Below are 16,858 nucleotides of genomic sequence, written 5' to 3'. Positions count from 1 at the left end.
CAGCCAATCCCGTCGCTCCACGACGTCAGAGCCCGCCCCACTGCGCGACAGCCGGTGGGGAGTGACTCCCGGACTCATTCCGCTCCCCCTTCTTGCCACGTCGAGGGCCGCGTGGGTCCTGGAAGATTAAACCTGGTCCCTTATTAAAAACCCTAAAATCTTTGTACGCCTCCCATGTCGTGAAAAATGTTAAAATAACTGAATTTTATATTTTAGGCTTAATGACGTTGCTTGCCACGGCTCTCGTCTATTTTTCCTCGGGCCTTTTCTTAGCTTTCAGGAACCTAGCGACGTCCTCACGCACGCTCCCTACGTAGCGTTCTTTCTGTGGTGCCGCGGCGCCCGAAGCGCCAGCGTCTCCGTGGGGCCGTGGGACGTGGCCGCAGCCGGCATGGAGACCTTGTACCGAGTGCCCTTCGTGGTCCTAGAATGTCCCAATCTGAAGCTGAAGAAGCCGCCCTGGGCCCACATGCCGTCGGCCATGACGGTGTACGCTCTGGTGGTGGTGTCTTATTTCCTCATCACGGGAGGTAACGCCGGCGGGGGTCGGGAGTTCCCGAAGGGCTTTCCCCGAGCGAGCCCTCCCTTAGTCTGTGTATAAATACTTACCACGTTGGCCCACCGGTAAAACCGAGTCTTGCCCCAGGCACTGTACCAAGACACAAAAAGAGACTAGGGGCAGGCCCTGCCCTCGGGGAGCGTGCCGTCTAACGGAGCGTTCATACAAAGGAAGCTAAGTAATATTCAATTCAGAGAATATTTTTTTATGTCTGCCGTGTGCCAAATATAGACATACAGAAAAGGTAAAAGAAGGCTTCTGCCTTTAAAGCAGCTTAAATCTAACGGGGGAGACAGCGGGCAAACAATTCTATACAAAACAAGCTAAATAATTCAGGACAATAAAGAGGGAATTATCTAAGCCTAGAGGGCTAATCCAGGAGACCTTAGCCGTTCTGTTACCCGGGAAGGCTGGGAAATCTTTTATCAATTAATACGTATAAATGCATAACAAAACAAAGGAGTCCAGTTATGTCGAATTAAAGGTTGCGTTCCTCTTGTTCTCCCCCAGTTCTCAAACCCTTCTAAAATACACCTCCTTTTAAGTTATTTTTTGTTAGAAGTACCCCAGAAGCAGACCCAGAGTTATAAGGAATTTCCTTTGTCTGTAGGCAGAAATAGCATTGAGACTGGGTAGTTAGAGTATCCTTCTACTGTGGTCGCACCGGCTCTAGAGGATTATTCAGTTTGGGGTGCTGTTTTAGAAAGTTCTTGAAAAAGCTGGAGAATGTTTTTAAAAGGGCATCCAGTATTGTGGATATCATCTCCTGTTTGGGGGTTTTTCAAACAAAGGATGGATGACCATTTATCTGGGCTTATGTAGAAAGGGATTCTTTTTCAGGTATAGTTTAGAATAAATGGCTCTTATTTTCTGTTAGCACTTGGGTCTTCTGATTGTCAGTTTATCAGTAGATCACATCTCTTGTCTGGAGAGCCTGCCCTTGCACAGATTCTATTTATTCATTTAGATTTTTTTTGTTTTTGTTTGTGGACTAGGTGAAAGAGGAGATTCTTTGCCTCAATTGCTTCCTAACCTTATTCACTGAGTGCAGCCTCAGTATCTGTCCTTATAATCATTCTTTTACACTATCACATGGATCATTTTTATGTGAGGTATGGCTTTAGTTATCTCTTTTGGGAATGACTTTTAGATCTGTATCCTCAGACCTGATTGATTTTCTTTCCTTTCTTTCCTTTTCTTTCTTTCTTTTCTTTCTTTTCTTTCTTTTCTTTCTTTTCTTTCTTTTCTTTCTTTTCTTTCTTCCTTTCTTCCTTTCTTCCTTTCTTCCTTTCTTCCTTTCTTCTTTCCTTCCTTCCTTCCTTCCTTCCTTCCTTCCTTCCTTCCTTCCTTCCTTCCTTCCTTCCTTCCTTCTTCTTTTATGATTTTACTTTCTGACCATTCTTGCTCTGGATCCTTGAATCATTATCTTTTATTTTAAATGTATCACCCAAGTATCTGTCCTTATAACCATTCTCTTACACTATCACATCAATCATTTTTATGTGGGGTATGGCTTTAGTTATCTCCTTTGAGAATGACTTTCAGATCTGTATCCTCAGACCTGATTGATTTTCTTTTCTTTCTTTTTTTTTTCTTTGGCTCTCTCCTTTTTATTATTATTATAGCTTTTTATTTACAAAACATATGCATGGGTAATTTTTCAACATTGACCCTTGCAAAATTTTCTGTTCTCACCTTTCCCCTCCTTCCTCCCACCCCCTCCCCTAGATGGCAGGTAGTCCAACAGGTGCAGACCTGTTGAAGGAAGATTGAGCTGTTGAGCTTAAAAAGGCCAAGGTCTTCCCTTGCATCTAGAGCCATCTCCACTTCTCAAACTGATCTAGTTCTCAAACTGATCTATAGCTGGACACTTGATCCAAACAACAAATAATGATCACAGTGAAGTAGAAATAATGTCCTAGTTCTTGTATAAATAAATAAATTGAGAAAAAAACTCTGGACTCCTGGTAGTATCTGGAAATATTTGTTATTTAGCATGTTATATTACAAGTATCGTTCAGTAGTGAAATTTATAAAATTGGTTTTCCCATCTTTATAAATAGTAATTTACAGAATTTCAGATTATAAGTATCTAAAGGGGATCCTGTTTTTCATTCAGTAATATCTGTGAAAAAACTGAGGACTAGAGTTCTGTAGTTGCATCCTTAATTCTCTAATTTCATATCTTTAATATTCTGATTTCTTAACATGATGTATGTCCTCATCTACTAGTTTCTTTCTATTATGAAAGTTTTGCTTTTAATCTTACCTGAAATTACTGTGTGCCTCCATTTGATTCATAGGTCTTTGCCTGTGCCCTCCTAAGAAGCTTTAGGTCCTAGAAGTCTGTTGGAGAATTTATGTAAGCACTACAAGCACTTGTAGTCTTTTTATTTTAAGGTACAAACAACTCCCATGTGTTTTCTGTAGAGGATACATTTATGTTCTTTTATGATTTTACTTTCTGACCATTCTTGCTCTGGATCCTTGAATCATTATCTTTTATTTTAAATGTATCACCCAAGTATCTGTCCTTATAACCATTCTCTTACACTATCACATCAATCATTTTTATGTGGGGTATGGCTTTAGTTATCTCCTTTGAGAATGACTTTCAGATCTGTATCCTCAGACCTGATTGATTTTCTTTTCTTTCTTTTTTTTTTCTTTGGCTCGCTTCTTTTTATTATTATTATAGCTTTTTATTTACAAAACATATGCATGGGTAATTTTTCAACGTTGACCCTTGCAAAACCTTCTGTTCCCACCTTTCTCCTCCTTCCTCCCACCCTCTCCCCTAGATGGCAGATAGTCCAATATATATTAAATATGTTAAAGTATATGTTAAATACAATATATGTATACATATTTATACAGTTATCTAGTGTACAAGAGAAATTGGATCTAGAAAGAAGGTAAAAAAAAAAAACCTGAGAAGGAAAAGAAAAATGCAAGCAAACAATAACATAAAGAGTGGAATTGCTATGTTGTGGTCCACACTCATTTCCCATAGTTCTCTCTCTGGGTGAGGCTGATTATCTTCATTACTGAACAATTGGAACTGGTTTGAATCATCTCATTGTTAGAGCTACTTCCATAAGAATTGATCATCATTTAGTATTTTGTTAGCCAATCTAAGAGGTGTGTAGTTGTATCTCAGAGTTGTCTGCATTTTTCTGATCAATAGTGATTTGGAGCACCTTTTCATACGACTAGAAATCGTTTCAGATGTCTGAAAATTGTCTGTTCATATCTTTTGCCTGTTTGTCAGTTGGACAATGGCTTGGTGTCTTATAAATTTGAGTCAGTTCTCAATATATTTGGAAATGAGGCCTTTATCAGAACCTTTGAATGTAAAAATATTTTTCCAGTTTATTGCTTCCCTTCTAATCTTGTCTGCATTAGCTTTGTTTATACAAAGACTTTTTTAACTTAATATATTCAAAATTTTCTATTTTGTGATCAATAATGATTTCTAGTTCTTCTTTGGTCACAAATTCCTTCCTCCTCCACAGGTCTGAGAGGTAAACTAGCCTCCTGTTCTTCTAATTTATTTATAATCTCATTCTTTATGTCTAAATTGTGAACCCAATTTGACCTTACTTTCGTGTATGGTGTTAAGTGTAGGTCAGTGCCTAGTTTCTGCCATACTCGTTTACCATTTTCCCAGCAGTTTTTGCCAAATAGTGAATTCTTATCCCAAAAGCTGGGGTCTTCGGGTTTGTCAAACACTAGATTGCTATAGTTATTTGACTATTTTGTCCTATGAACCTAACCTATTCCACTTACCAACTTCTCCATTTCTTAGCCAATACCAAATGGTTTTGATGACCACTGCTTTATAATATAGTTTTAGATCTGGTATAGCTAGGCCACCTTCATTTGATTTTTTTTTTTTTTTTTCATTAGTTTCCTTGAAATTTTTGACCTTTTGTTCTTCCAGATTAATGTTGTTGTTATTTTTTCTAGGTCAGTAAAATAGTTCCTTGGGAGTTTGATTGGTATAGCACTAAATAAATAGATTAGGGAGTATTGTCATCTTTATTATGTTTGCTCAATCTCTCCAAGAGCTCTTAATATTTTTCCAATTGTTTACATCTGACTTTATTTGTGTGGAAAGTGTTTTGTAGTTTTGCTCATATAGTTCCCTTGGCAGATAGAGTCCCAAATATTTTATACTATTGGCAGTTATTTTAAATGGAATTTCTCTTTGTATCTCTTGCTGTTGGATTTTGTTAGTGATGTATAAAATGCTGATGATTTATGTGCATTTATTTTGTACCTTGCAACTTTGCTAAAGTTTTGGATTATTTCTAATAGCTTTTTAGTAGATTCTCTGGGCTTCTCCAAGTATACCATCATATCATCTACAAAGGGTGATAATTTGGTTTCCTCATTTACCTACTCTAATTTCTTTAATCTTGTTTTCTTCTCTTATTGCCAAGGCTAGCATTTCTAATACAATATTGAATAGCAATGGTGATAGTGGGCAACCTTCTTTGACTCCTGATCTTATTGGGAATGGTTCCAGTTTATCCCCATAACATATGATGTTTACTGATGGTTTTAAATAGCTACTACTGACTATTTTAAGGAAAAGTCCATTTATTATTATACTTTCTAGTGTTTTTAATTGTAAATTATAATTTAAATGTTGAATTATTCCTGAGTACTATTGAAAGAATACATTTTAATTATTTAAATGATTGGAAGCCAAGAATAATTTTTCCTGATTATTTAAATCGTATAAAATCTGGATTATGCAATCAAGATAAAACATTTTCTTATTCTCTGATAGTCTCACTAGACAAAAAACATTTTGAGATTTTCTAGAAGGAGGAAAGTCCTCTCCATCTCTCCTGAAAACTGACAACTGAGTATTAAGTCCAAAGGGAGGCACAGAGAGGTAGTTTGTACTGAGGGAAAATTCTTTATGACTGTAGTCATGAATAGAAGAAATCTGGAAGGAGGGGTATAGCAAAGTTATAATATCAACTTGACAAAATGCCATTCCTAAGGGGAACCCAAAGCTAGATTTAAAGTTAGGTGAGTAAAGAAAAGCACTAGCACTTAAGTTTATTGGAGAAAGGAAAATAATGTAGATTGTGTGAAGATTAAAAGCTCAGGACCCAATAACTGGATGTTTTGGGGACCTTGAGGCTAAAACACTGTTGTTTTTTGATGTCCTCATTGTGTTTTAGTCTACAGTGTGACCTTCCTAAAAATGAGCAACTTGCTGTTACTACCAACGGATTATCTTATTGAATAGTAACAGGAAGGTTAATGATATTGCTGTTATTATTGATTTTAAAGTTGTAATGAAAAAACAAGATTATTTGTCAGTGTTTCCATTGATACATCAATCACTTCCTCAGATCCCCACCCTGTTGTATCTTCAGTTAGCCAGTGAACTTGCTGTTTGCCTGGTACTGTGCTATTTGCTAAAAATATGAATATAAGAAGTTAAATAGTCACAAAAGGTTAAGTAGAAAGGTGTTTAATATTGGCAGTTGGCAGCAGATACAACTTTCCAATTTCTAGTAATGTTTTTCTTTATTTTTCTATTTAATAATATTTATTTCAGTTACAAAGTTTTTTTCCTCCCTTACCTTCTCCCTCCCCAAAACAGTAAGCAATCTGGTGTAGGTTTATACATGTACAGTCATTTTAAGCATTTTCCCATATTAGTCATGTGAAAGAAAAAACAAAAAGAATAAACCATGACGGGAAAAAAAGATAAAAATAGTATGCTCTGATCCATGTTCAATCTCCATAGTTCTTTCTCTGTATATGGATGGAATTTTCCAATTCTTTCAGTAATCTCTGTAATTGCCAAATCTAATAACTTTTTCTCAGTCCTCATCCTTTGAGACCTGTCTACATACTTTGACACTGTCACTTACCCTTTTCTTTGTGATGCTCTCTTTTCTCTTTTTCCCCCAATACTACTCTGTCCTGATTCTTCTACTGTCTGTTTTCTTCTCCATCTTTGATGGATCGTCTAGGTCACACATACTAATGGAGGGTGTCCCAAGGCTCTGTTCTGGGTTCCCCTTTTTGAATATTATTTGCTTGATGATATCAGCAGCTTCCATGGATTCAGGTGTTATCTGTCTGGTAATAATTTTGATCTACTTAGCTAGCCAGAATTTCCATATCTTGGACATTGTTGGACATCTTGAATTGGATTCTAGACATCATAAACTCAAAATGTCTCTATTACTGTTAAGAGCACTACCCAATTTGTTCTTTTTATTTTTTGTTTTCATTGTGTATTGTCTCCTCCTTGAATTGTGAGCTCCTTGAGAGCAAGGATTGTCTCTTGACTTTCTTTGTATTCCCAGCACTTAACATAATTAAGTCCTCACTTAGTAAGCATCTCAGTAGTAAATGCTTATTAATCAATTCTTAGTTAACCATTTCTTCATAGAAATGTTTTAACTTTAGTACTCTGATATAGCTATTTGAATTTGGTTTGAATTAGTTTAATTCTAGACTGAATTGTTTTGATTGTTCTGCCTCTTGGGGCAGGTACTATTACATTGTAGTAATTTATTTTTATTTCAGTTCTGCTACGTTATGTATTAGTTTAATTAGGCTTTTCTCTGCTTTTCTGTATATTCTGAAGAACATTCATTCATTAAAATGTTATGGTTCATATAATGTTCATATAATTCAAATAGTGTAACTTTCCCAGTCATTGGGCACATAATTGTTTCTAGATTTTTGAAATTGCTAGGTCTTAAAATTGAAGACATCAAAGACATTAAAATATTTTATTTGATTTAAAATTTTACATAGATAAGACCTCTATGGAAATCACAATTTAAGAGAAAAAATTTAAATAGTTATAAAATATAGGTAAATAAATGAATTCAATCTATATATTTGTATTTTCTTTAAACAAATATGAGGACTTCTCCAATATTGGTTACTTTGCAGCAAAATTCTGACACAAAGTTAAAGGGGCTGCTATATCTTAAGTAAACCGCGTCTCATTTGATTTTGCCACATGGGGAAAAGCGAATTTTAAACATTTATATTAATAAAATATTTTATGTCTTCAGAGATAAAAGAAAGTTATAACCTTAATCCAGCCTAATTTTCACTGTTATTTTCCCACATAGGAATAATTTATGATGTCATTGTGGAACCTCCCAGTGTTGGATCTATGACAGATGAACATGGACATCAGAGACCAGTTGCCTTCTTGGCATATAGGTAGAAATTATTTTATTAAAAGTAACTGGTGGAGTGCAATAAGGGAGGGAGATTGAACAATGTGTGCTTATTTTAAAATGCAATCAAATTTCCTTTTGGAAAACACTTTTATTTAAAGAATAATTATCCTCAGTGCTGTATTTTAGAGTGGCTGAGTTTCGTATCTCAGAATCATCTCAGCATCATCCATTGTTGAACAGTCTACAGTTCACCAGCTTAGGTTTTTCACCCCAACACTAGGAAGGACAGTGGTTCTTTCTCTTGGCTTAGAATGTTTCTCCCGCATCCATTCTCTCTGTTCTCTGGCATGATGGTACCAAGCATTACTATGCTGGTGCCATTATAGGCTAGACAGATTTCTATCATTTGGAATATATCTCTGAAGAGGGAAGCTAAGTGGGGTTTTGAACTCCTTAAAGTCCAAAACGCATATGCTACCTTTTTCTTTCTGTTCTCAGTTTTCCTGCAAAGATTTTTGCAGCATAGAATAGGCCCCAAATGCTGGTTATTGAGGCTCTTGAGTTATTTTGGAGTTTGGCTCTCCATGGCACCAGAAAGGGAAGGATAGGAGTTGTTATAAGCCCATGGATTGGTTATCAAGTTAGTGTGGTGGACAATAGGAGTTCAGCATGAGTGAGTATCATGTTAGTATGTTAGGTATTCATGGAATTTTTATCTTTGGGGCTCCATATATCCTTGACCTTGAAGAGAGCTGAAATTGTTTTATTGTTGATGCATAATTTCTGTTTCGAAGCAGCTTGAGAAGTTCTGAGGATTACAGAAGAAATATCCATTCTGCCATCTTGTTGGGCTTCTAACCCTGATTTTATAGTAGGGGTTCCTAACCTGGACTCTCTTAAAATTTTGTAATTTTATTTCAATATAATTGGTTTTACTTGTAATTTCCTTTATATTTTATACATTTAAAAACAATTTCCCAAGGATCTGCAACTCATAAAAGTTTGAGAACCCCTGTCTTATGGGAATTAAGCTTTCTATATTCACTTGTTTAAGAAAGATCCATCTTCTTTAAGGTAGCTATACGAAATGAAAAGAGTTTAGCAAATGTGATTAATAAGAAAAATTTTTTTAAACTTGTAGGATTAAAAGATCAGCCATGAAATGTATTCAATGTGATGAGTTGCATTTAAGTAATAAGGATTGTTTTAAATTTGTAACATTCCTTTTAAAAGATTTTCCCTTTGAAAATGAAAATTTTTTTACCTGTCATACAAGCAAGTATTTGAAGTTTAAAATTCATTTGAACATGTGTAAGTGTTTTATACCTGAACTAAGAGTTTCTGAAGAGGGCAGAATGGCATCCTATAGGAAAGTAGGTTTTGGGTGCAGCACAACTAAAACTATACTTTTTTTTTTTCTATAAATAGAATATAAGGAAATAAAATAAAGATGTAATGTAATCAATATTTTAGGTGGTGTACTATTTACAAAATTGAGAATGTAAAATAATTAGTGCAGCAACAAAAACAATACAAACTAGATTTGATTTGAAAGAGTAATTTGACAAATTCAGAAAATACTCATTAATGTCTAGCTGTGAATGTGATATTCCATACCAAGGATCTTCCACTTCTGCAATGAAGTTTGGGATTGGTAGTGAATTTAAAAATCCTAGTTTCAAACTAAAGGAAAAACTAGTCTTGAATACACAAAATCTTCATGTTTATGTTTTTTTGCAGAAAATTATTCTTTCTTTTGCAGAGTAAATGGACAATATATTATGGAAGGACTTGCATCCAGTTTCCTGTTTACAATGGGAGGTTTAGGTTTCATAATCCTAGACCGATCCAATGCACCAAATATTCCCAAGCTCAATAGGTTTCTCCTTCTATTCATTGGTTTCGTCAGTGTCCTCTTGAGTTTCTTCATGGCGAGAGTGTTCATGAGAATGAAGCTGCCGTAAGTCATTAAACATTATGCTTCATGGTTTATATTACTGGTAGATTGTAAAGTTGAAGATTAGTGCAAAACATAAGAAATTTTTGGAGCTGGAAAGAACTTTTTAAAGCTCATTCTAATCAAAATCCTTTTGCATTTGAGGAAATTGAAGCCAGAGAAGTGAAGTGGCATGTGATACAGCTAGTCAGTGGATGGGTTTGTGTTACAATCAGGATCTCCTCATTTAGCCCATTGCCCCTGGGCAGAATAGAAAATTCCAGATGGATCCTGACTTAAAAAATGGAAACTCACAGCAGAAAGCTCTTCAGCAGTACTATTTTAATGGATTTGTGATTTGGTTATCTTCACATTTCATGGATATTGACAAAGAATGCCAAATGCCTGGCAGTTATACTTCCCTCTGCCTACCTGACTCTCCCTTTCATAGAGAATGGCTGTCATCTTTTATGCCTCTTGTGGAGTGTTTAGCCTGTTTTTATGACAGTTCATGTTCTCTCTGTTACTCTTTATTGCTCTTTAGGAGATATTTAGCTTTAATTCTTCAGAGGCTGTGGCATTCTATTATTGGCAATAATGTGGCAATACTGTTATTGGAAAAATGTTGTTGAAAAGATGGATGGGCTTTTAAGCAGAAGTGTAGGGGCAATAAGAGCACTGTAGTTTCTCAAAGACCAAGTAGCTTGTTCTTCTCTTGTTTGATTCTAGTCCTGGCTCATTTTCCATAGGCAGTGTCTGATCAGACAACTTTATTGGTTGTCCGTCTTGTAAATCACAGTGCCTTCCTTTCCCCTTCTCTTTCTTTCCTAGAATTTTCAAAATTACCACACACACAAACTATTCAGTCTTCCCTCTTGCCCTTATCTTTGGGGCTTTCCTCTTAAGGTATGAATGAAATAACAGATGGAAAAGGACTTATGCAACTCCGACCTTTAGAATCATCAGATTGTTTTTTTGACAGGAGAAAGATTGGGGAATTATTGACTCATCAGTTTATCTCCATTCCCCCAATCAGTTAGCTTATGTCTTTCTCTTTATTCTTTGTGCTTTGCTTAATTCTAGGCCTAAACATATCTAGTTAAAAAAAGGCACACTTTCAGGGTTTCAAAATTCAGTTATACTTGGAATCCTGCTATATTTATGCCATAGTCTTACATGTTAGGATAATGTGATGATTGTAGGGCCGGAGACAGACAGAGAGAGATTAGGTATAAAAAGTATGTGGGAAGCTAACCTATTTCTGCATCCCCACCCCATTTTGGACCATCCAGATTATTTTTAAAAATTGACAGGTTAGACAGGGAGCCAGATCTAAAAAGATGAAATAAATAATCTAACTCATCTAGAAAACAGTTCGTGGCCAGAGGGAAGGGTAGGGTAAGATGACTTCAATTAAGAAAACTTTGTACACAGTAATAGCAAGATTGTGTGAGATGATTAACTATGATAGACTTAATTCTTCTCAGCAATAAAATGATCCAGGACAATTCTAATAGACTTGGGATGGAAAGTGCCGTTTGCATCCAGAGAGAGAACTATGGAGACTGGATGTGTATCAAAGCATATTGTTTTCACCTTTTTTGGGGGAAGTTGTTTTGTTGGGGTTTTTGTTTTTTTTTTTTTTTTTCATGGTTTTTCCCTTTTGTTCTGATTTTTCTTTCCCAACCTGACTCATATGGAAATATGTTAAAAATGATTGTACATGTATACTCTGTATCAGATTGTTTGCTGTCTTGGGAAGAGAAGGTAAAGAAGGGAAAAATGAATGTTGAAAACAATCACATGTAGTTGAAAAAATAATATATTATTAACATAAAATTTAAAAGACATTTTCAAATTTTTTGGGTTTTTTAATTTGAAAGCTCAAAATGAGACAGTAGGTAAAAGTACTGTCCTACTTTGTCCTAGTCAGACCACATGTGATCTGAAAAATATGCTCTCTTTTGATTACTGCATTTTAGGAAAGGTATTGGTAAATTGGAAAGAATAGAGAAAAGGGCAGGCAGGATAATAAAGGGTTTCAAGATTATGTTATATATGAATTGAAGGTATGTAGGGCATATTTATATTTTGGAGAAATGAAGACTTTGTAGAAGGATAGTCTTCATAGTCATAGTTTGGAATGCCCTTATGAAGAAAAGAGATTAGCTATGTTCTTGACCCCAGAAGGCAAGAATGGGAACAGTTTTAAAGAGAAAGTTAGGCTTGGCATAAGGAAAAAATCTCCAAAAGTTTTTTTAAAGTTTTAAAAAATAGAATACACTGCCTTAGGAGATAGTGGCTCCTTGTCACTTTGAGGTCTTCAAACCAATACCAATTTCCCCCTTCTCTTGTATGCTGGAGAGGGCATTCTTAGTCATTTATATAATACCTTCTAATTCCTTTTCAACCTCTGATTTTTTAAGGTAAAAGATGTAACTACAACCATAGTCGTGGAGGGCATTGCTATCATTCCTTTATGATGTCTATAGTTAATATAGGTTTTCTCCCAAAGACTTTAAATTATAAAACTAGTATAGTCTGCATGATATAATAATAACAACACTGTTTTTGGAAGTTGGTTATTTAGGGAGAGGAGGGAGAGTGTAGAGTAGAATAAGAGAGAAGATGAAGATTCAAAGACCTGAGTTTGAATCCTGGTCTTCCTTCTACTGACTACTTGGATGATTTGGATAAGTCACTAAACTTTTGGGGGCTAATCTAAGTGATTAGATTACTTTTAAGATTCTTTTAATGTTCAATTGTAAGATAAGTGTTAAGTGTTAAGTTGGTGAATTTTAACTTCTCTATAATAATTTTCACTTTACCTAAAAGATTCTCTTTAATTGTTAATTTTTATAATCTTAATCTATAAGTGATAATTCTGAAAGATTTTAAAGGTTTGTTTAAAGGATATCTTGCTTGAGATCATAACTTTGATCAAGGACATCTCTGAATATTCTTGAGTTTTTGATCTAATAAGGAAGACATACATCCACATTACTACAAAATGACTATACATGTATGAAAATAAGTGAGTTCAAAAGAATAAGATGATTTGACTAGAATGAGATACTGAAAAAAAATTAATATGTCCAAAGATCTGCTTGAAGATATATTTTCAAAGAGACATGTATAATTGACCCAATTGGTCATTCCTTTATATGGTGCTGTGGTGTTAAGACTAATTCTTTTTTTTGTTTGTTTGTTTGTTTGTTTTATTTGTTTGTTTGTTTTTATTATAGTAACTTTTTATTGACAGAATCCATGCCTGGGTAATTTTTTTTTTTACAACATTATCCCTTGTACTCACTTCTGTTCCGATTTTTCCCTCCCACCCTCCACCCCCTCCCCTAGATGGCAAGCAGTCCTATATATGTTGAATATGTCCTAGTATATCTTAGATACAATGTATGTGTGCAGATCCAAACAGTTTTCTTGTTGCACAGGGAGAATTGGATTCAGAAGGTAGAAGTAACCCGGGAAGAAAAACAAAAATGCAAACAGTTTAAATTCATTTCCCAGTGGTTTTTTTTTTTACTTTGGGTGTAGCTGCTTCTGTCCATCATTGATCAATTGAAACTGAATTAGGTCTCTTTGTCAAAGAAATCCACTTTCATCAAATTACATCTTCATACAGTATCGTTGACGTATATAATGATCTCTTGGTTCTGCTCATTTCACTTAGCATCGTTCATGTAATTCTCTCCAAGCTTCTCTGTATTCATCTTGCTGGTCATTTCTTACAGAACAATAATATTCCATAACATTCATATACCACAATTTACCCAACCATTCTCCAATTGATGGGCAGCCACTCAGTTTCCAGCTTCTAGCCACTACAAACAGGGCTGCCACAAACATTTTGGCACATACAGGTCCCTTTCCCTTCTTTAGTATCTCCTTGGGGTATAAGCCCAGTAGAAACACTGCTGGGTCAAAGGGTATGCACAGTTTGATAACTTTTTGGGCATAATTCCAGATTGCTCTGGTGTAAGACTAATTCTTAAGAAGTATTTTAAAGGTTAACAGTGATTTTTTAAAATGCCAAATTGAATGGCCTTTCCCCAGTCATCTTCCTCCTTGATCCCTGCCTAGCCCTCTTTGAAAAGGATCATACACTTAGAGCTGGCTGGGACCTCCAAGGCCATCTGGTTTAACCCCCTCATTTTACAAATAAGAAAACTGAGACCCAATAATGTTAACCTATTTGACCAAGGTCACCCCAGTAGTAAGCATTAGAGAAAGGCTTTCAATTTGCATCCTCAGACTCCAGTCAATATTCCTTCCTTTTATACCATGTGGCTCTAATCTTGGTTTCTGCTTTTTATGGAATTATTGTAAAGTAAATGAAAATTATAAAATGTCTGCTGTGGCTCTTTGAATTTGGGAAGACTTAATGTTATAGATTATAAAACTGGCACATTTTGCAATGTCTGTTTATTTGGATTTTCTCATATACTTCATTCATTCCCTTTGCCTTCTTTTTTTGTGCTTTCTTTCTCTCTTCCTTACCCAAATATTTTGCTGAAATGGAAGAGGAAAACATACCACTTTACCTCATTTTCATATAAACCACAAGATTTACAAATATAATTACTTCCTATCAGTTAAATGAAAACAAAATTTTGTTTTTTTTCAGACTTCACCTCACTAAGAGGGGGCAGGTGGTTTTTCTGCCAACATTGAGTTACTAGGAATTATTATTTTCACTGGGTTTTTGTCTGAAAACATAGCTAATTTGTAGTTTTGTATTCTGAATTTAGATATATTCATATCATTCACCTCTTTTATCAATCCCAAGGTCATAGGGCCAGATACTGACTGTTAGACTTGCTTTTTTTCCTCTTTTTATTTTTAATTTTTATAAGTAATCTACTCGTAGGTCTTATATACAATAGTCAGCTAAAATGTCACTTTCAGATATCCTCCACCCCCCACCCCAAACACATACATATAGTTTAATAGAATAAATAACTTAAATAATAAGTTATAATAAATAAATAGCATAGACAGGACGACAGAATTATTTATATTCACTAATTTCAGATCAAAATCATCTAGAAAATCCACGAAGAAAGTACTGAACCCTTTCATTGTGAAAATGGGTTTGCCCTTTAGAAGCAAGCTGTATCTTATATTTGAGAATTGAACTAATTAATTTAGTGTGTAGATTTTTTAAATGATTTGATATAATTAAATATAAAAACATTATTGCATATTGTTATTGTACATTAAAAAAAAACTTTTCCCCTCAATATTATCTAAACAATCAAGCAATCTGATATAAACATTGTACAGTTATTTTAGGGAAGCTGTGGCCACCTGTGAACTTGGTCTAAAATAATTTATTAATTTTTTTGGTCATAATTTAAATTTTTAAAATATTTTAACATTAAAGGAAAATGTCAAAACTTTAACTTAAACTATATTTATCAAAGGGGTTTCATGTCTCTATCTGGTGCCTGAAGCAGAAACCATGAAGGTTAATACTCCTTGAAGCTCACATGTGGATATCCTTTGTTCTTTTCTCAGAGATGTGTCTTACTCTTTCTCATAGGTCGTCATTCTCTGTAATGTTGTTTCCACATTTTCTAGAGAGTTGAATCAACTGACTATTTAAGTTCTAGAAATCTCAAATGTAATTGTAGGAATAGTGTATGTCTTCTACAGGGAACTGTATTCTGACTTTTAAACTTATAAGGAGTTTTTTTTTCTCTGTTTTTATCTTTGTCTTTTTATTTATTGCGGATTTATTACCATAAAAATATTTGGGTGGAAGTACCATAAAAATAACACTTCCCTCTCAGGATTACTGTGAAGATCAAAGGATATATATGAAAAGGACTTTATAAACCGTCAGAGTTGTATATAAATGAGAGATAGTAGGAACAATTTTGAATGAAATGATTTAATTCTTACTTTTCACTCTTGCATTTCTACAGGGGCTATCTACTGGGTTAGACTTCCTTTTGTGAAGACTCGATAATAACTGGATTTGCTCCTTTTAAAGACATTTCAAAGGCCATTCTGCTCTCCAGAAAAAAATTTGGAACATGGATTGTCTGTGACTCAGAATGACATAAGGAAAGGTCTGATGAAAAATTAAAAAAAAATTTGTCCATGTTTTGGGAAAGAATCCTCTTGGTTCCATTGACATGATTTCCTTATAATAATAGTATTAACACCATTATTTTTCTAGATTGACCCACCACTCATGAATCAAATGTGGTGATCTTTGTTCCTCTTTGTTCCTTCCCTCCTCCCACCTGCCATTTTTAAGAGAAACTATTTCCCTTTGTATAATGAAAGTATTTGAATAAAGTATTTCATTATTTCCTAAAAGCCCAATTATAAATTTCACTAACGGCACTTCTGGTGAAGATGTACACAAGTAAATTCAGGGAGCTGGAGCCTCCAGGCTGATAATTCTTTCCAATGGATCAGCTTTTCCTTGACCCTTTGTTATTTTAAGTGTAGCTTTCAGAGTCCAATTTTATGTGTCTTTGTCCCCTAAATTACAATAAGATGTATGGAAGGAGCCACAATAAATCATTTTTCTATTGAACTGCTTGTGTGTGAATATTTTAGTTGATTGAATGAGTATATAACTTTATACCTACAGTACCATAGGATTTTTCTTTTCCTTATCTTTTCATTTTTTAGACTAAGTATTTCTATGTTGGGCCTCTTCTACTGTTAAGTGTTAGGGATATTTTAACCTGCTGTTTTTCTGATCTGGACTGGTTCAGGCCTTCTTCCACAGCCTGGTCACTTGTATGTAATTCCTAGGAGCTAACTATCCAAATTGAGGCTTCCTGTAGTTCTAAACTCAAGCACTATACCAACTTCAGCCTTTTCTTTATAATTGTGATTATAGAATTATTCCAACATCCCTATCCATTTTTCAACTGTTGTCACATTTTGGACATAGGCAAATACTTCTCTGCTCTTTCCACCAAGGTTTCCTTCAGATCTATACTTCCTAGTCAGGCCTACTGGTTTTTCACATTTTTCAACATTTATTTTTATGATGTTTTGATTTCCATTTTTTTCTCCTTCCTAAAAATCTGATATAGGTTTTACATATACAATCATATTAAACATATTTCCACATTAGTTGTGAAAGAATCAGAATAAAAAAAAACATGAGGAAAAAAAAGTGGAAATAGTATGCTTCTA

The 16,858-nt window shown here is 34.7% G+C and overlaps 1 protein-coding gene across 2 annotated transcripts; it reads left to right on the top strand.

Moving 5' to 3' along the window:
• The first annotated feature begins 305 nt into the window (after window positions 1-305).
• On the top strand, window positions 306-16,244 carry OSTC (oligosaccharyltransferase complex non-catalytic subunit). 2 transcript variants are annotated; one of them, XM_003772908.4, is made up of 4 exons: window positions 306-530; window positions 7,687-7,780; window positions 9,503-9,700; window positions 15,622-16,244. In XM_003772908.4, the coding sequence occupies exons 1-4, from the start codon at window positions 392-394 to the stop codon at window positions 15,638-15,640; spliced, it is 450 nt and encodes a 149-aa protein (XP_003772956.1). In that variant the 5' UTR covers window positions 306-391; the 3' UTR covers window positions 15,641-16,244. The 2 variants fall into 2 exon arrangements, with proteins under 2 accessions (XP_003772956.1, XP_031797227.1); XM_031941367.1 differs by lacking the exon at window positions 9,503-9,700.
• The last annotated feature ends 614 nt before the right edge of the window (window positions 16,245-16,858 follow it).

Source organism: Sarcophilus harrisii, chromosome 6 (assembly GCF_902635505.1).
Source record: "Sarcophilus harrisii chromosome 6, mSarHar1.11, whole genome shotgun sequence".
NCBI lineage: Eukaryota > Metazoa > Chordata > Mammalia > Dasyuromorphia > Dasyuridae > Sarcophilus > Sarcophilus harrisii.
This window is presented reverse-complemented; position numbering and strand designations above follow the sequence as displayed.

Coding starts and splice junctions, on each gene's coding strand:
- OSTC (XM_003772908.4), top strand. CDS start 392: ATGGAGACCTTGTACCGAGTGCCCTTCGTGGTCCTAGAATGTCCCAAT. Junction 531..7,686: donor TTATTTCCTCATCACGGGAG/GTAACGCCGGCG, acceptor TTTCCCACATAG/GAATAATTTATGATGTCATT. Junction 7,781..9,502: donor GTTGCCTTCTTGGCATATAG/GTAGAAATTATT, acceptor TTTCTTTTGCAG/AGTAAATGGACAATATATTA.